The 19,710-nt window shown below is 42.2% G+C and overlaps 2 protein-coding genes across 2 annotated transcripts; one reads left to right on the forward strand and one right to left on the reverse strand.

Annotated features, from left to right (window-relative positions):
• lamp1a (lysosomal associated membrane protein 1a) lies at window positions 1–9,505 on the forward strand. Its single transcript, XM_030780674.1, has 9 exons — window positions 1–306; window positions 4,472–4,587; window positions 5,039–5,255; window positions 5,799–5,966; window positions 6,463–6,662; window positions 6,858–6,980; window positions 7,182–7,248; window positions 7,668–7,835; window positions 8,190–9,505. Exons 1-9 carry the CDS (start codon window positions 261–263, stop codon window positions 8,327–8,329), a joined length of 1,245 nt encoding a protein of 414 aa, XP_030636534.1. The 5' UTR covers window positions 1–260; the 3' UTR covers window positions 8,330–9,505.
• Window positions 9,506–11,137: 1,632 nt separating this feature from the next.
• On the reverse strand, window positions 11,138–19,040 carry grtp1a (growth hormone regulated TBC protein 1a). The gene is made up of 8 exons (XM_030780735.1): window positions 18,801–19,040; window positions 17,680–17,831; window positions 17,173–17,331; window positions 15,652–15,776; window positions 14,667–14,763; window positions 13,085–13,257; window positions 11,937–12,122; window positions 11,138–11,242 (listed from the first exon to the last, which is right to left on the reverse strand). The coding sequence occupies exons 1-8, from the start codon at window positions 18,878–18,880 to the stop codon at window positions 11,150–11,152; spliced, it is 1,065 nt and encodes a 354-aa protein (XP_030636595.1). The 5' UTR covers window positions 18,881–19,040; the 3' UTR covers window positions 11,138–11,149.
• Window positions 19,041–19,710: the final 670 nt, after the last annotated feature.

Here is a 19,710-nt window from a genome sequence, read left to right on the forward strand (position 1 = left end):
TCTAGTCTGACCCCGGCAGCCTGCACAAGATAGAAGACTGGTTGGTTTAGAGCAGAAATTCAATCAACAGACCAGCAATCCTGGAAGAAACACTGACGAAAAGAAGGTATATCCTAAACAGTCTTTTGACGTAGACAACGGAGTGCGCAGACCCAGACAAGACGTAATTAAAGTGACTATTTCCTACTGGTAGCGCTGTTCACGAACCCCTCTCGCCTGTGATTGTGGGTTATTTCCAGTGACAGCACCCGACTGGAAACATGAACTTCAGACATCTCTCCGCCGTTGCCTGTTTTGTTTTCACGGGTAAGTGTTAACTGCGCAGGTGTGTGTACATCGAACGTTATTCCAACTAAAATAGCGTCATACATTTTGTCCAATACAGAGACGATCCTAAACAAGCAAGTCCTGCAAGTTATCAGTAAAATAGTACATAAGTCTATTGTCCTGTCTTGACAAGGTCTCTCATTTTCCCCATGCATAAAATGCAGTGTCATGACCGGATTGATAACGACTCTGGGTTGACATAGAATGGCTGATCCGGTCAGCTGTTTCATTTCGAGTTTAAATGCTCTTGATTCACTGTAAGTGTTCAAACGTATTAAGTACAGCTTCGGATAGAATACGCAAGTTTGCTGTAATATGCTGATAAACGGAACATCCTAGCAGGTTGCTTCCGACTGAGTCTGAGGTCCTTAAGTAATTGAATGAAACCTAATGAAGAGAGCAAACAAAATAGTACAGCTTTTCGCTAACTCGGTAATGCGGACAACCCGCCTATTTGTTTTTCTTGTCGGACAGCAGTAGTCTGCGTAGCTGTCAGTCCGAGTTGAGCGCTCTCAGAACCACTCCATTGTCCTCCAGCGCGTCACGTGATCGCAGAAGCGCTTTTGTGTTAAAACAGTGACCCCTCTATGTGTTTGCAGCACAGAGCAATATCATTCACCCCGCGTGGGGGTGATACTGACATCTCTCTCTCTCCCTCCCTCTCTCTCTCTCTCTCTCTCTCTCTCTCTATATATATATATACACATGCGTAAATATTTTTTTTTCTCCTTCTCTATTTTTCTCTCTCCCTCTCTGTGTTTTTCTCTTTGTCCCTCTACCTGGAGACGATGAGCTGTAACTTACCCTGTTGACAGTATTGTTGTTGTGACGCCCTGACTCTCTCGTCATGCAGTTGCTTCTTTAAACTCTTATTAGAGCACAGACTAAGAGTCATCCCGTGTGGTTATATCCAACTGGAAAGTGTTCTACAAGCAAAAATATGAATCTTCCTTTAACCTGTGGAAACCAGGGAGCTCTTTTCGTAAATATGCTCACATTGTGGTAGATTTAGTGGTTTGGATAAATTTAGGCCTCCGTCACTGGTGAGGCTTTACAGCATACAGTTCCCAGCAGCATCTGCTGTCACAAGGGTCTTGGTTCTGTGAGTGTGTTTGTAGTCAACGTTGTTCTGTGGTTAGTTTGCAGCTGACAAAAGATAGGTTTGTTTGCGTGTCTGGTTGTGGTGGCGTTGGAGGTGATGGAGGTGGTGATGGTGTTGGAGCCAGGTCATCCTTTTTTGCACCACGCTAAAAACTCCCTGAGTCATCAGTAGCACACCAGAGCATGATTGGACATCAGACCCACTGGGGTTTACATAACAGTGTGTGCTTTCCACATCACACAATCACACATTCAAGGTAATGGGCTTCTGTCTGTATATATATAAAGTGTGTGTGTGTGTGTGTGTGTGTGTGTGTGAGATCTGATGGGCAGCAGTGAAACAGCCATACAGAGAAGCGAGCAAGCAGACAGGCTGTAACAGAAAAGTGAAAATCAAACACTGCGGGATATCCGACACCCACAGAGAAAAGAATGAGATCTGAGGAGAAAGGGAGGAAAGAAAAAAGAATAATGGAGCACGGAAAAAAAGAAAGAGAGAGAATTGAAAAATCACTCGTTATTTGACAGACACTTTGTCGACCTGGTTGATTGGTTGTGAATCTTTGGCTGACAGATCCTTCTTGTAATGACTCTCTCTGTGTGTATGTGGTCTGTTCACAGTCATTCACAGCAGGAAACATGCAGCGTGTCACATCGTCATTAGAATGTTTCAGATATTGCGCGGCTGTACACAAGGTGTAGCTTGCAAGTACAGGGCAAGATGAGAACCTGATTAAGTCATTTTTTCAAAATGAAACTGGAGGTGGAAATTAGAAAAAATAACTCAATTTGCTCAATTTTACACTGTTTTTTTCCCCATTTGAAAGAGGGCTTAGGTTTGGTCTTGGTCCACTTCAACTCTTATCTAAAAAAGATTTTGTGGAAAGTTGTTCTGAAAACAAGCTAATCAAGAGAGCTTTGGTTTCACACTGCACATGGCAAACCACAATTGTAAAAACCAAACACAGACCGCCTGACTCAGTTTCGCTTGCTTAGCATTTGGAGCGGTCATTTATGCATGTGAATTCTGTTGTATGGCAATGAGTTTGCAAAAATTAGCTGAAAAGCACAGCACATGTACACACCCTTAATAAATATGTTCACATGATTCTGAGTGTGTCAGCACATGTTTTTATCTTGCATGCTGTCTCCATTGTCAATGCTAAATGGAGGTGAACTAATTTTTTTTTTTTCTTTCTTGCATATCACTATGGCATTGCTGGAGTTGTTTATTGAACTCTACCGGACAGCCTTCCTGTCACTGTTTATTTGTAGGATGTTTTAAAATGTTTTAGATATTGACTTTCTCTCTTTCTTTCTAATCTCTTGTATGTTACACTTTAGTTAACACCTTTGTGATGCCTTTTTAGAAGGTGTCTTTTTTTTATGAAGTCTTTTTCAAACAACTTCCCTTGAATGGAATAACTGAGAGGTTTACTGCCTTATTACTACTTTTACTGGTAGTACTTACACTTACTACCAATGTAACATATTCATTTTACCTCGGCTGTAGTTACAGCGTACAAATGTAGTTTATGAGACAGTGAACATTAGGTTGTTTTTTTTTTTTAGTTTTTTAAACAAAGTAGGAGCCCTTCGTATGAGTGAAGAATACCACAGTTTTACAGTCTTCACTCAGTCTCTGTGTGCAGCATTCGGCAGAGGCCATGTCATGTGCTGCGTTGGTCTCTTCTCATTAATAATACACTCTGTATTTCACTTGAGCTCCAGTGATGAAAATTGTAAATAAACCGTTTGTTAATTTTAGCACGTGGAAGTACGCCAAGCACGCAGTTACATCACATGGGACATCAGGCACTGTGCGAGTTGATTTCCAGTGGTCCCCTATCAACAGTCAGCTCCAAAATACCGACACAGACAACTCTAGTACTCCGCTGCCCCAAGCTAAAGCGGTGATTTCTTAGAGTAGCCTTGTGTCCTCAGAAGGTTTAATTATAGTTTGATTAAGGACTTTATTGATACATAAAGAAATGTAAAATTGATTTTAGATGGTGAAATGATGTCATTTATCAGTCTAGTGTTGATGCACGGTGCTCATGTCTGTATACGCACCATTGTGCAGCCATATACTTCATTGGTTCCATGGTTAGTATGTAGAATTAAAATACACTTATCATGGACTGTCTGGACTACTTAGGCGACAACAGAATGAGTATGTATTGGTTATTACCTCTAATGGACGTGTATTCATTTAGGCAGAGCTGAAATGTTGAATTAATGCCTGTGCGTAGACAATATTATTTTACATCAAGGTTACTCTAATTACTCTAATATCAGTCTTGGTTGTTGTTTTTAGTGAGTCTTTTTGTAGGAATAAATTGTGTAAGAGGTATACCCATGCATTAGGAGGTTTTCTGCATTTGCTTGTATCCCATGTTCAAAAACACCTTTGCTGTAAATTCTTCCCTTTATAGCACAGCAGTCCTGGCCTGGGTTATAACTGTAAAGCCTCCAGCCAGATCCCCGTGATAACTTATTATATAACTATTCCTCCACCCTCATGCTGGTTCTGATTCTGTGTTTTTGAGACTACTGGATGCCAAGCCTCTCATATTTCAAGCACATGAGTGTTTGTTTCTTTACTTGTGTCTCCCTCTGCTGGTAAATGTGCAGAACTGCAGCTTTCACCTCATTGACCTTTGACAGTTGTTGAAAGTGTAAATACACACTGGCCACGTTCAGACGTGTAACCAGTGATTTTCCTTTAAGGTCATACTGTAGTGCAACAAGACAGTTGTGGTGACGGAGAGATTAAATTTGTTTTTTTGCCTTAACATGATGACCTTGATCACAAGATTGTTATCATCTCTTCACTGTTTGAATGTAGAGCAGGTTATTAGGACAGAGGTAGTGAAAACAATAAAGGTTACCTTGGTTCTCTATTTCATATAGCCTTGCTCAGTTTCCATTAAGAGTCATCATAATGATTTAGACACATTCCATAATATCCAATATTAATACAGAAATACACAGAAAGTAATGATGCCAACACAGACCATAATAATGTTGTTCTCTGTTGCAGGTTGTTTGGCGGTGGTACAGGGTGTAACACTAGAGGTGAAAGATGGGAACTCCACCTGTATCAAGGCAGAACTCACAGCTACATTCTCAATCACATACGACACTTCCAATGGAACGGTACAGCCCTCCACCAAAGCACACACAACACACACACACACATACAACACACACACCGTTGTAGCATGTAATGTATGAACCTGACAGAAATTTCTGTTTCAGTAATGCACTGATAGACTAGGGTAGGCCTGAAACAGGTTTGGAAATGGGTACAACCCATAGATAGGTAGCTGTTCTCCTGATAGGCTGTGGTAATTTTTTTTTTTTTTTTTTTACCCGAGCCCTACTCAAAAACGCCCTTCTGGCCATCAGGAGTCCCTGAATTTTGTAGCATGACAGTGTGTTTGATAAAGGCACAAGTTACCAGTCTCCAATAAAAGGCCTGTTTAGCTGTGCCAATTCAAAATAGCCTAGTTGCTTCACACTTCAGAGTCTGTGTTATGTCTGCATAGTTACACCTTTTATTAGAGTGTAACAGGCTTTTATTTTTTTCTTTGTTTTGATCCAATAGCGCACAGTGAATGTGGCCCTCCCAGACTCAGCAGCAGTGGGCAATGGGAGTTCGTGTGGACGTGAAGATGCTCAACCTGAGCTGGAGGCTTCCTTTGGGGACGGACACACTTTTAGTCTGTCCTTTTCCACTGACGGCAACCAGTACAGAGTGGCTAACCTCAGCCTGACGTATAACCTCAACGACAGCGCCACCTTCCCACAGTCCTCCAGCACTGGTGAGACACACACACACACACACACCCCTAACCAATTATTTAGCTATAGCGCCCTCTAGTGTCTCAGAGCCCTCAGTCTACTACTGACACAGTGTTTTGGAAAAAAACATTTACATGAATGCAAACATCTGAGTCATGTTTTTGTGTGACTCACATACAAACACTCAAACACGACCTACTTCAAAACAGATCTCATGTGGCTCCCTGTTGTTTGTTTTTGTTCTCACACAAAGGCGGTCAGATGGGTAGACATTTCCCCATTCTCCTCTCTATTTATCTCCAAATGTTGTCACTAGTGCAGACTTGTATTACACAAAAACACCTAGAAAATGCACACACACACACACACACACACACACACACAGCAGTTCTTTTAAATAAATTCCTTTTTTAAAGACGTCACCGTTAAAAGCTCACGCACTCACGATATTCTAAACGCTTTATTAAAGGCAATAAAGAGCAGATCAAAGGCAAACGCATCGCTGTGTTAGAGACGTCGCATTTTAACTCCGTATATTGTCGCTGCTTCTCTGTCGTCTGTAGAGACCGTTACCTTGGTGACAAACTCTTCGGGGATCGCGGCGCGCATGAACAGCACGTATAGGTGTTTGAGCTCCACCACTGTCAGTCTGAAGGGAACGGACGTCACCGTCACCCTCTCCAACATGAAGATGGAGGCCTACATGCTCGGAGGTGACCTCAGCCAAAACGGTACACAGTGGCTTTTCCTTGCCTCCTAATAACCGTACCTTATGTGGAGTGTTTTTTTTTTTTTAGGAACATACACTAAAAAAGACTTGTATTAACATATAGAGCAATAGACCCAGATGCTTATGAATGTACGTCACGTTTGCATTGTAGACCTCATGTACCACATGTCTTTGTCAGTCAGAGGGGCTGTATGGGGATTTCCTACAGTGAAGAAGTGAACAGATAGACAGAGTGGGACAGATAGTCAGAGTTTATTCTTAATCTGAGCTGATTTTAGAAAATAAACCAGGTCCCATCGTCCTTTAGTGACAGGAGTCTCAAAAAGCTAACCTTTAGTTGGAGAACATTTCTCCTATTTTATTGTCCATAAACAGTCATTATTGTATTTACATGCTCTACTCACATTGATGATGGATGTGATGTTTTTAAATGTGTGTGTATGTGTGTGTGTGTTTAATCCTTTAATCTAACTGCAGTGTCCTGTTTATCCCCTCAGAGAGTGTGTGCATGGCGGATCAGAGCGCTACAACTGCACCCCCAACTGCAGCTCCCACTGAAGCCCCTACACCCGCCCCTACGCCCAGCAACCCAGAACGTGGCAACTACAACGTCACCAACGGCAACGGTACCATCTGCTTACTGGCCAGAATGGGGCTCCAGCTTAACATCACCCACTCCTCCAAATCCCAGAACAAGGTATATGTCAATATTAATACGCTTAACAACACACATTTTTAGAGGACTAAATAATACAAGGATGGCTTTACAACTATTATGGATTTTTTCCAATTTCCACACATTGTACACATAGGTAATGGAATTTTGTAATGTTTTTAAGGAGAAGAGCGATAAATATAATGAATTCTGCACGTGTTTCTTCACTTTGTGTAGACTGTTTCCACCGTCGTGAATCTGCACCCCAATAGGACGTCATTCTCAGGGTCATGTGGTCCTACCAGCTCCACCCTGCTGCTGACGGAGAATGGTACCATTCTCAGCTTCACGTTTACGCTGGTGAGGGTCCTGTGGTTTTGGGGGGTTTTTGTTGTTGTTGTTGTTCTCTTCCATACAAAACACATGGAGTGGAAAATAGCATATGAATGATTTATTATTGAGGATCAAGAACGTTTTCACCTCATGACTAACTCTTTCTCTTTTTCTCTCTTTCTTGCTTTCTCTTTCTCTCTCTCTCTCCACCTCTGTTTGCATCCGTAGAACTCCACCACTAATAAGTATCACCTGAGTGCTGTAAATGTATCTGCCAGCTGGCCTGATATGACAGGTAAGAGTTCTAATTCTGCCCACATCTGGACTTACATCTCTCAGGGACAATTCAAGGTGAATATTGGTATCATGTTGTCTGTTGAGACTGTCCATGCAGTTTCTTTAATTCTCCAGGTTAGTTTCTGATCAATACATCTTGTATAACGTAAAACTTCTGCTGACTTCAGCGACTGACAAGGGCTTCACTCGAACAAAAACGAACCCTTTAAACTATTGAATTAATTACAGAACTGTTGAAACCTTACCCTGACCTGTGCCTAGCTACTTCTGCGCTCCTCAGTTCAGATAATGAACTTTCAAGTTCACTACAGTCCCTCACACCTGAGATATTGAACTTTAAGCAGCTGCATTTTTTCCACCTGTTGCTTATATTGTGTGTGTGTGTGCATGTGTGTGTCTGTCACCTGTTCTCTCCAGCCCCATTCTCAGCCTCTAACTCCACTCTGGACTACCTGAGGGGTACACTAGGCCGTTCTTACATGTGCAGTGCCACCCAGACTTACGCTATCGTAAACACTTTTTCCCTCAACACCGTCGGCGTGCGGGTGCAGCCGTTCGGCGTGAGAGAAAACCAGTTTGGAACAGGTAAAGTATCTCTCCTTAACCTCATCCCTTCCTGCTCAAGCTGTATTGTAGCGTATAACATCACAGCCAATTGATCAGAAATCTAACACAAGACAATGAAATATTCAGAATTAAGTACTGTTTATATTATTTATGTTTACTATTTATATTTATGTAATACAGAAGCGTATTGTCGTATGTATGGTGTAACGACATGCAGGTCTATATCTGTGTGTGATGACAACGAAAGCAATAAAGGAAAGATGCTGTCCATTTTAATGTGTATTTGTCCTGTGTGCTCTGTTTAGATCTCTCTTATTCCAATTTTCTCTCTTCGTCTCTCTCTCTCTCCCCTCCCTCCATCTGACCCTCTAGCGGATGAGTGTCCTGTGGATCAGGACAACATGCTGATTCCCATCATTGTGGGCGCGGCCCTGGCCGGCCTGGTTCTCATTGTCCTCATCGCGTACCTGATAGGCAGGAAGAGGAGTCATGCTGGCTATCAGACCATTTAAACCTGTCACCCTCCCATTACAAGACCAGGACGTCCAGCCGTGGCTCTTGTTGGACTGGTCAGGCTTTGAGTCCTGGCAGAAAAGACTGGCTCTGTGTGTGTGTGTGTATGTGTGTGTGTGTGTGCGCGCGCGCGTGTGTATGCGCATTGTTTGAATTCCTCTCCCCCAACCCTATATTTGGTTTTGTAGAGAAAAGGAGACCACAGCGCTACTGTTACTAACGACCATCTCTCGAGTCTCTCCGTCTGTTACTACCATCACCTGCTCTTCTTTTTTGCCTGCCTCTCATCTCAAGAGTGCTCCAGTTACTAGAAGTGCTTTTCTTTCTGAATGGTGGTTTTATGAAAGACCCATCCCTCTCTTTTCTGTCGTTTTCTCACGGCTGGTCACCATGTTTCCCTCACCTCTTTTTTTTCTCATCCTCGAGGTTGAATTCGTTTGGGTTTTAATGAATCGTGTTATTTAGTAGATTTGTTTTATTTCTGTAAATATGTGTTTACCAGACATTTTAAGTTATATATTACCAGGCTGGAGGGGGTGTGGTCGGAACGCCTGAGTAATGATGTCACCATGGGCGCCGTGCTTATCTACCAATGGAGAGCAAACTCTGAGAGTGCTGGTTTAGAGCAGGCAGTGTTGTGTATAAACAGTGACTGGAGGATAAGCCGTATGATAAATGCTGATATTAAACGTGTGAAATAACGAGAGGGAGAGAGTGAGTGAGGGAGGGTGAGGGGAAAAATGCTGTGTTGACAGAGGAGTGTTCTGTTGCAATCCAATACTTGGGTAAATAATTGATTTTAGTTTCCAGTAGTTTCTTCAGTGTGAGGTGGAGACCAGCACCGTCATCCAGGAAAATACTTCTCATGGGTTTGGTTTGTGTGAACTAGAACAGAGCGATTTCACTTTAGAAACTTAAAAAAAACAACAACAAAAAAAGAAACGCTTAAGTTTCCTCCTCCTTTTCTGGCTTTTGTCTCCTTTTCTGTTGATGAATGATGGGTCATATTTTCTGTGACATCACCTTTGAGACCTCAGTAATTTCCAGTAAAAAGGGATGATTATGACCGACAACACCTAGCTTTAGTTTTGCCCCGCCCTTTATCTTATCAGTCTTTCACTCCCTCCTCTCCTCCCTAGCTAACTGCAGACCACTATGCACAAGCGAGAAACAGTTTAAAACTGAACTTTAAAAAAAAAAAGAAAAAAAAATTAATGTTAATATTTAAGTCAGGTTAATTCTGCACTATTTGATCATTAAATGTTAAGAATATATAAATAAAATTGAATATTTTAATCATGAGAACTTGTGACCAAAAAGTAGTTGTTAAATTGATGAACACAACACACACAAAACTGGCTGTTCTTAAAGCAAAGAATGGTAAACCTTTCCGGAGTCCTCAGCTGTTACTATAACAGACACCTCGGAGATAGAGAGGCCCTGCGTGGTGAGGTTTGTAAAACTCAAGAGTGTGCACTCTGAACTCCTTCAGTGCAAGACTGAACGCAATATCATTCTTTACAGAGTAAGGTACTGTTGCAATTTGAAAATATGTACCCTCTCACCTGACAAATGATCATTTGTTCCTGTTTTGGCTGGCATTAATTTCTTTTGGCCTGTTTTGAATGCTGTTAATATAAATTGCAGTGGTTTTGATCTTTTATTTTTGTAGGAAATGCTTAAATCCTTTTTTTTTCTATTATGCATCTTGATGAGGTCAATAAATGAAATTACAAACCAGTGATCATTTGTTTTCTGTCTGACATATAAATATGAATACGTGGAGTGAATGCTGGGAAATGTAGTTCAGTCATACTGTTTTGGTTTTTTTTTTTTACATCTTTCTACTCTACCTCACAGAACACCGGTATAGTAAATGTCATTGCACTATGAGAACAGAATGAATTACTTGTCAGATTTCTTTCAGAGATCAATATTTAACAAAGCCTGGTTTTCAAAGTTAAATGAGGCAATTTATTATTCAACAAGGACTTGCACATTTGAGAGTTGGACTAAATAACCAAAGTTGCTGCACAGCCTTGAAGGTACAAAGGTAGACGCAGTTCAACGAAAGGAAGTTTTAATTGCTGCAGTGCATCTCTGAAAGGACGCGTTATTGCTGGAGCTGATTTAACTGGACCACTGTCTCTTGAAATTTTCTCACAACTGACCATACGTACCCTGTATTAAGAATGAGAATTTATCACTGGTTTATCCCATTCTAAAACAAACGCAGGAACAGTACAAGTATTAGTGCATTTCTTCACGGAGTCCTACACAGTTTTTCATACTGTAGTGTTACAACAGTCCTCTTAAGCCAAGTCACATACACATAAGACTGTATATGGACAAAAGTGCAAAGTAACCGAAACATTTCATTATCACTGTTACTTTTTTAACCACCTTTACTCTCTGAAAAATCTCCTTCTGTAACCCTCATGTAAGACTAAAGCAGTCACATGAAATTTACCCAATCTAACTGACTAAATTCTGTGAAATGATAAGAAAATATCTATTACCTCTATAAATCCACTATCTGATCGGAAATGTTACTGCCTGCATAGTTTCTACAAACTTGAGGGACTTACAGAAGTCTGCACAAGGCTCTATGTGAAAAAGTAAAACTAAAACTAAAAAAAAAAGAAGAAAAAAAAAATCACAGTTTGTAAGTGAGTAGATAATAAAACAGTATATTCTACAGATCTCAGCCTTCTAGAATGTGGTCTAACAACAGAATGGGAACAGTCACTGGCAGCAGTCAATCTAGATTGTGCAAATAAGATTTGGGAATGGATGAAATGTGTGTGGAAAGGAAGACATCAGGACTCCTCGGCCACTATCCGCGCCCGACACGTCTCCCGGAGTTTGTCGATCGTCGCCATGGAGAGTCGTCCAGGTTCTGTGAAAATTTTCTGAAGAGACCGTGGAAAAAAAAATAATGACCGTGCTTTATTAAAAGATCGGTTTGTGAAAATGTCTGAATTTAAAAAGAAGAAGAAGAAGAAGAAGAAGAAGAAGAAGAAGAAGAAGAGGAGGAAGTGCAGTTATGCCAGTGCTCGGCCTGTCGTATGGGAGTCCGTTGGATTTGCGCTGGAGCGTGTCAAGCTCTGTGGTTATTTTGGAGCCTCTGATTAAAATTTGTATTTTTGTGTTGAACGTGATTAAGGGATCTGGTGAAAGCTGAAAACTGCACCTGTGATGTGTTTCTGTCACTGGTAAAAACTGCACTGTTAATGGGGGACTATTTCACACCATTCACTATGAACATGCAAACGTGGTGTCAACAGAATCAAATTCCACTCGGTTATTTAAAGCCATGACGACACAGTGTGCCACTAGCTGTGGACATGTATGTTTTGGTCTTATGAGTAAATTGTGGGTGCCCCTTCTAAGAGTCATATCCTATGCTCATAAAAAAAAGTTTAAAAAAAATTCACAGCACAACTGTGTGACACACTTAATAACCCATCAGTATTATGGGTTCAGACAGTTTCCCCCACATTCTTTCACAGCAGAGAGTTTCTGTTGGCTTTAGTATCACAGACAAACAGCCGAGGGGACATGTATCATGTGTGTCTCAGGTGTGAGTGTGTGCGCGTGTCTCACCTGCATAAAAGTATGACAGTCCTCCACGAATGGGCCCTTGGTGATCTGTTTGAAGCGGTCACAGATGTCCGGAAGGTTCCGCGCCTCCAGGATGACTGCCTGATTGTGCCGGATCAGCGTGAGTGCCACGCGGAACACTATCTTAGAACCCTCGTAGAACAGGCAGTCCCAGATCCGCAGAACCGTCTGCGGAACACGAAGATGACGAGACGGTCAATTTCGAAATTGAACTCACAACAGGGGCCGCGTCGTGAGAACTTTTTCATGCTCACATTTAACGTAAGAGACCAACAGAGCTTATATCGGTATCGAGATTTAAAACTAGCCGCGAGTTTAAAACAGGATTTTGATTAAAACAACAGGACCCAATCCCCAGACTCTACTCATCTCATCACCACTCAATAAATCCACTCCATCCCAACATGCTCAGCGACTCCAGTGCTAAGCCCCAAAGGCATTTCTCTCTCTCATATGGCCTGTCTCCATTAGGCTAGTTTGAAAGAGGTCAGCTAACACCAATAACCATGACGGACACATGTGTGGAGTCCTCGAGAATGACAGACAGTACAATATCTACCATCCGGCGTTCTCTGCCGTCATTTCACACTATGAAAAATGTTAACACACTGAGTCAAACTCTTCAGAGTTGCACTGACAGCATTACAGGGTTGGCCCGGTTTGCAGTGTTGTCCTCTGACATGCCTGCCTAAAAAGAGTAAACGTCCCTTTTACATTTAAAAACTAAGCCAACGGTGCGGTTCGCGGAATAGTCAGCTTCTTCCTGAAAAGGCCGCGCATTCTGACGGGGATATGTCTCAGCCTAGAACAGTTCACCACCTCCGTTCAGCTAAACAGCTTATCTCCTCTTCTCAGGATGCGTGTTACTTAGTTACTCCAGGCATTGCATGGAATGACTGAAACATTCAGAGCTGGTGACACTGAAGGACAAACACGTCACAGACGGAGGGCGGCTGCTCTTGGAGCAAACTACATTTGGACCCATGACATGCCTGTGCACTCACACACTGAGTGCAGTCAAATGCACAGTGAATGTGTTAAGGTACAGCTGTCGTAAACTCTGAGCGCAGTTAAAGCGATGCAGTAAAACGATAACGCGGAGCGGCGTGATTTTACGCTCCGCCCTTTACCTCCACGGGCAGGATGTCGATGAAGAGGCAGATGAACCAGCGGGACACCACCAGGGTCCACATCACGTTATGTTCCACCATGGCCTGCCACACCGCCGGCACTTTGGCCTTCACTAACTCCCCCAACACCTCCTGGTCTGTCTTCAGCCCCAGCATGGCCGCAGTATAGTAGTCTGAGAGTGAGAGAGAGAGAGAGGAGATGTGAATATAACCCTATATCTATATATACATATTGCTTTGGATGTACCATGCTGTTATTGGCCTTTACATAGGTGGGCAAAGGACGATCATAGACTGTCAGTATAAACTTCTGTAAGACATTGTGAAAACATTGTGAGACATTGTGAAAATAGGTTACCCACCCAGTATTGCCTGATATAAATGAATGGGGCCCAATGAAGCCAAAGCACAAAATTTATCCTTACCAGCATCACTGTGAAACATGTGTATGTTTCTGCTTCATAAAATGTTTAATTCATATTACTGTCACTAAAACAATCCTTGGTCTTCAATCACACCTCCCCTGATATAAACTGTTTACAATGATCAAGCTTCACCCCAACAAGTACGTTCTCCTACGAGTGAATTTTCAGCCAATCACAAACACAGCTTTATAGTTAAATATTTTTTTTAGACAAAACATGTGTAATTGTAAAATGTGTCTTTTCCATACGGGAGTCTAGATGGGGACAGGAAGTACAGGCTTCGCTGGGGAATTTGAGATTAGAGTTTCCCTGTACAGCCGCAGGTCTAACGGGCTTCCAGGAGATCAAGATCATGTGATCACCTCCCTCGGTTTATTCATAGCCAAGAGGATGGGGTTAAGATCCCAGAATAGAACTGCACATGTCACCTCAACATACACTCTCACACACACACACACACTCGCACAAATATACACACACGCTACTACTGTCCATCCCATCTCATGTATACAGACAAACACACCCGCACATCTCGGGGATTATATAACTCTTTTATCTGCTTGCTTTTGGCCATCACTTTTACAGCATCTCTTCTGACGAAACAAAAAGACAAAAAGACAAATCTGATCTTCACTGCTGTTTAAACAAGCGGGCCTGCCAGCTAATACGATATTCCTTTGCAATGCCCCAATAACTTCTGACATTGTCTGGACATCACTGTATTTTTAAGGGCTGTTCCAGCTCTCATTTAGACATGTTTATGAGGTGTACACACAGCGACTGTGCCTTTTTTGAGGAGATAAACTCTGTACCCTCGAAGGGACATTCTGAATCTTGAACTTGGTACCATTTGAAGTCTTCAGCTCACTTGCTAGGGCGTCTAACCGCTTAACAGCTGGGGTAGACGAGTTAACGCCAGCTCAGGGAGAATCCATTACATACAGGTTTGATCAGCTAAAGGATTGGTGAGTCTTAACTTCACAGTATGACCAGCACTAGACTTACCTTACTTACAATGTGCCCTGGGTGAGACTGGTAAAAAAAAAAACACCTCACCATCACTAATACACTTACTGCAGTATGCTAATGTATTTGAACATGGTCATGTATACAAACAAACCAATAAAATTAAATTAAAAAAAAAAAAAAAAAAAGACCTGGTAGTATCTTGCCAAGCAGAGCGTCCATCAGCCAAAAGGATTTCTCTTCGTCTTTGGTGATTATGATGAGGTATCCAGCAATGAAGTTCATGCCCTGCCACAGACGTTTTTCACACACAATCACACGTGAGCTTGTCACAGGAACAAGGGAAAAGGGCACACACAAAGAATGACCACAACAGAGCGTATGCGGCAGCAGACCGAAAAGTAAACACACACACACACACACAAAAAAAGAAGAACCTGGAAATGGAAATGTTAGAACATTTTTAATTATTAAAAAAAAAAAAAAAAAACTGAAGTGCTACCATTTCTCATTGTCTGTGAACTTCTGGTTATTTGTTTCACTGAACAAGAACGGCCAGCCTAGCTACTGAACCCAGGAGCACACCTGTTCTCTTTTGTGTGTGAAAAACAAAAAGCACCAGCTCAAAAGCACAGGCATGTCACGATCAACGGACAGGGAACTCAGCAAGTAAGAGAAAGCTTTGATAGCGTCGCATGTACGTGAGTCAAGCCCCACAGACGATTTGAGGTTTATTTGCAATGAAAATTGGACTGAAATTCCTATCGAGGAAAAAGAGTTTGCATTATAGTTTGCATTGAAGTTCCTGCAAAATGTTTTATTTTCTTGTATCATCTATTTTGCATGGGAAGACACACAGCACGTACGGAAGTGAACAGATGCACTAGTGACAACATCACTTTGTAGCTCTAAAGGCTCTTTCACAAAGCAACTACTTCAAGAATCAACTCTCCCAAATACTGAGCAATGTCAACACATTTAACTACCTGTGCATAATACTCAAGCAGACTTGAGAAGGATCACAAACATTTTAAATGTCTCATGGGTGATTCTGCCTATAGGGGTTGTGAATGCAATTTCAGAATACAAAATGACAGTTATTATTTGATACCAGTTGACATGAAATTCCATGGTAACAGTAGAGAGATCAGGTGTCGGTGTCATGCCTTGGGTTACCTGGCAGTAGCCAACAGCCTTGTTGTGGTGACCGTATGCCACTAGCACATTGTACAGGGCTTTCTGTAAACACGGATCGGCCGTCTTCCTGAACTGGACGTTATCCGGAAAAGTCCTGTGCAAGTCTGCGGGGCACAGAAAAAGCCATGCATCTTATTCAAACAGCTCTAAACTTCCAAAAACTGCAGAATTTCACTAAAAAAGGAATTCACTTTATTGGCCTCGTTCTGTAGAGTAACGGGCTAGCCGTGTAACTGTTGAACCGCTCGTTACTGTGAGTCACGTTGATTAAAAAAAATGTTTATGTTTTAATGTTATTGTTACTCTGTTGTCCTATTACAGCAGGAAGTTTGTGCAAGGCTGAGATAAAACCACAAAGACTGCACACAGAACTGCCAGCGAGAGCCTTGCAATCCAAAACATTACACTTCTCTCACAGGCTTCCTGATAAGCTACCATTGCTTCACAACAACCTCTCAAGCTCTCACACAGTTCTCAGTCTGTGAACAGGACTGTATAGCATTTAAACAGAGGCTCCACACTGCTGTGGTCAGGGTCCATACGGCCCCACTGCAATCAAAGGCACTGGTAAAAAAATTACGGTGCTTTAACTTATTGGTAAGATCCCGAGAGGGTCAAAGGTGTTTACGATGAGATGCAAACCTGGAATCATGCTTAACGCAGGGATTTTCCTTAGAGGAGAGAATCAATAGAGTCTGTCTGAACGATGGTCAAGTAATCAAGTTGAGTTGAAACATCCGAAGTGCGCGAGACAACAGTACTGGTAATTACACTACAGATAAAAGCTTGTGTTATGAGATGCTGGGAAGTGACAAGCAGAGACTAGTTTCCTGTGTAATGTAGGTTTAATGTGTTGTGTAAGTATGCGTGTCTGTGCCAGTGTGTTGTATCAAACAAGATAAAAACAGTAGCTACAACTCCTCAAGTCTTCTCAAGTAGTGCGGCATCCCCATTCTCAACTATTTCATTACGGGAAAAAAAAAACTTTTTGCCTGAAAAAAAATGAAAAACTATGTCAATGAAATAAAAATGCCAGTCATGCTAAGTCATGAGCAAATATTAGATAATTGTTAAGACTGGCTTAGGTTGGTAAGACTGGTAGGGTTGGCTCAGTTATCCACATTAAACAACATAACCCCCATCATAAAAATGTGATATTTAAAAAATACATATATTTCGTTTTTTTTCCTCAGTGTTTTCCACAGGGGCCATCAATTGTTTCACATATTTGCCACATCACTGCACAACCAAATATGTCTCAACTTGTCAACTTCTCATTTAATGCCTCATTACTGCAATCTGTTGAGCTACTTCAGGGCCCGCAAAAAAAGAAAACAAAAAAAAAACCCCACGTATCAAACAAACCGGGGCATTCCCCAAGGACGGGGGTTGGGAAGCACTGCGCTAACTGATAACGACGCCTGAACTGCGCTGTGTGGGAATAACATCATGAACGAAACCAGCTTAACATCGGCTGGTTGGGGGACTGAGTGAATTCACCTGTACGGATGGTCTCCACCAGCTTGCTGTCGTGCTGGGCCTCCAGCAGTGAGTGGTAATAGCCAGGGTTTTTCTCCAGCTGCTGCTGAGCGCCGCTGGCTGCCATCCAGATGAGAGCCCTGTGCTCATTGGGCACTCCTTTCCGCACGTAACGCTTCACTGCAACAACAGACCAATAAGAGGACAAACACTGTAAAACACTGTGTTTTCTTACAAAGAAGGGACGCAAGGTTAGGATCATTCCAAAGGTGAACACACACACACACACACACACACACACAAGCACAACACAGATAAAAGCAATCAAAAGAGATCACCATGGAAACCACATGGTGTCCTGCAAAAGGTCAATCCTGAGAGTGTCAGTAATTTATGGAGAACACCTGACTGAAGTGCATACATTTCATTGCAAACACAGCAGGTGGAAGCCAGTATGTTACTGTTTGTCCGCGCGAGGGTGTGTGCGAGTGTGAAAGTTTACCCACTGCGCGAATCTCTCACACCCACCCTTCAAATTCTTCTCCACACGGTTTTTCCCTTGCAGCAGTTTTGACCACTTGATGGACCGTCTCGTGAGTACAGCCAAATACTCTGACATGAACTCCTCATAGGACTCATAATCAAAGTCATCTGACCGCTCGAAGCCATATGGATCCACACTGTTGACATACAAACACTGTGTGAGAACTCCCCTGAGCAATATACACTTTGAGACTTGTTTTGAACTGCCTCAAAACCAAAACTACAGAGGAAATGATTTCTGACTGTGAAAGATATATGATCATCACACACCCTGTGCACAGTTCACATGCACATACGTACACATATACACGCTGGTGAAATGGTCAGCAAATACTATGAATTACAAACAGGAGAGAAGTACACTGTGAAAACATGATAATTCAGAAATGTGATCTCTGCTTAAAGACGTAAACCAATGACAGCCCAGACAAGAGTTAACAAGTACAAAGGGTTTTTTAATTGTTATTATTATCATAATTACACACCTGTGCCGGTAGTTCCGGGTCTGACGGTGAAGTGAGTTACGTAAGAGCATTAAATGGCAAACGGGGTTTTCGAAAATACTTGATAAACGACGGATAAAAAGAAAAATACTAACACTGCGGTAAGAGATTAGTCATTACACGACATAGGGGATCTTGACAAACTGGTTAAAACGACAGGGTAAATTCCAGTAAAACAAGTGATCCTGATCGTATCTCGTTTCACCTGCTAGAGAAGAGCATCGCTGTCCTGTTTTATTTCCAATACAAGATGCGCGCACAGGAAAGCGTTCAATTATACTTTAATTACACAAGTGTTGACATACTACAAACTGTCTAATGTAACGATGCTGTGGGAAAACGTCACACGTATCTATGACAAAAACGGGACAGGAATTTCGCTGGTGTCGGGTTTAGGTTGCGAGGTGGCTGCTTTAGATAGCAAGCATGCCAATACACTGGGGGACCGAACAGAGTAACAGGCCGGTGTATTGTGGTAGCCTCAATACACCCGCCATCTCAGAACAAGTATTACAAAGTTTTGTTTGGGCAAACAGCAACGCGTGTGATGAAAGAAAAGCTGTATCGCCAAGGTTTAGAATCATACTTAATTAATGAACTTACCTGGGAACTCTTTCCTTCGCTGTGCTGGGGATGTTTATTCGAAGCTGAGGTGAACTTGTACCGTTTGCTTTCTTGTCCATGGTGAACTCTCGCTTTAAACGACCGCTATCCACTCGCAGGTGTTTAAGTTTGTTTTTCTGCACTCATCCTAGCTCTAAGGTCCCCCAGTCAAGTCGAAAAGTTTATCACTGTTGGTCAAACATTACACGGGGTCTTGAGCTGTGAAGCAAATTCGGTGCCCATGCCATGAGGTCCAGCAAATTAGAGACGAGGTTTCTTTGTAGCCGCCTTTTGAAAGAAATGTTCGCTGTCACTTACTACTCGTGATCAAAAAAACGATTAATTAAATAATTTTGTCGGTTCATCGTTAATACGACACGAAAGTATCGCTTTCTGTGGTCCGTGCAAGCTTATCGCATTTCTCTCGTTATCATAGGCTAACTGTGTTCCTTCATGACAGAGACGAACCATGGATAAACCTGTCGCTCACTTTGATCGCCGAGCAGGAGCGAATTGACTTTACCATGTCTGAGTTGCCACTGTGAACGAGGAACACTTCAGAAACGGTAGGCTACTTCTAAATATTAGGTCCACTTCGCTGACTCATTATTTTACATTTTGCCGCGGTCTTCTGTCATCCCCTATGGGTAACTCTTTCCATAGCCAACACGCTCGTTTAATTTCTCCTAGCAGCTCAAGGGCAGACGTCAATCACACTAGGGGCGGGGCGTGTAAAGGACATGGAACGCCCCTTTAATTATTATTACGGTAGAGCCGCTTCTTACTCCGTCCAAGTTGTCGCTTCGCTAAGCCCAGAATTTTTGCATCCGTTGTGTTCTTAGAATCTCATGAATGAAGCAAGCAAGTTTGTTTTGCAAAACTGAAAAGGAAAGACATGAGGTGGAACTTG

This window comes from Chanos chanos, chromosome 7 (genome assembly GCF_902362185.1).
Source record: "Chanos chanos chromosome 7, fChaCha1.1, whole genome shotgun sequence".
Lineage (NCBI taxonomy): Eukaryota > Metazoa > Chordata > Actinopteri > Gonorynchiformes > Chanidae > Chanos > Chanos chanos.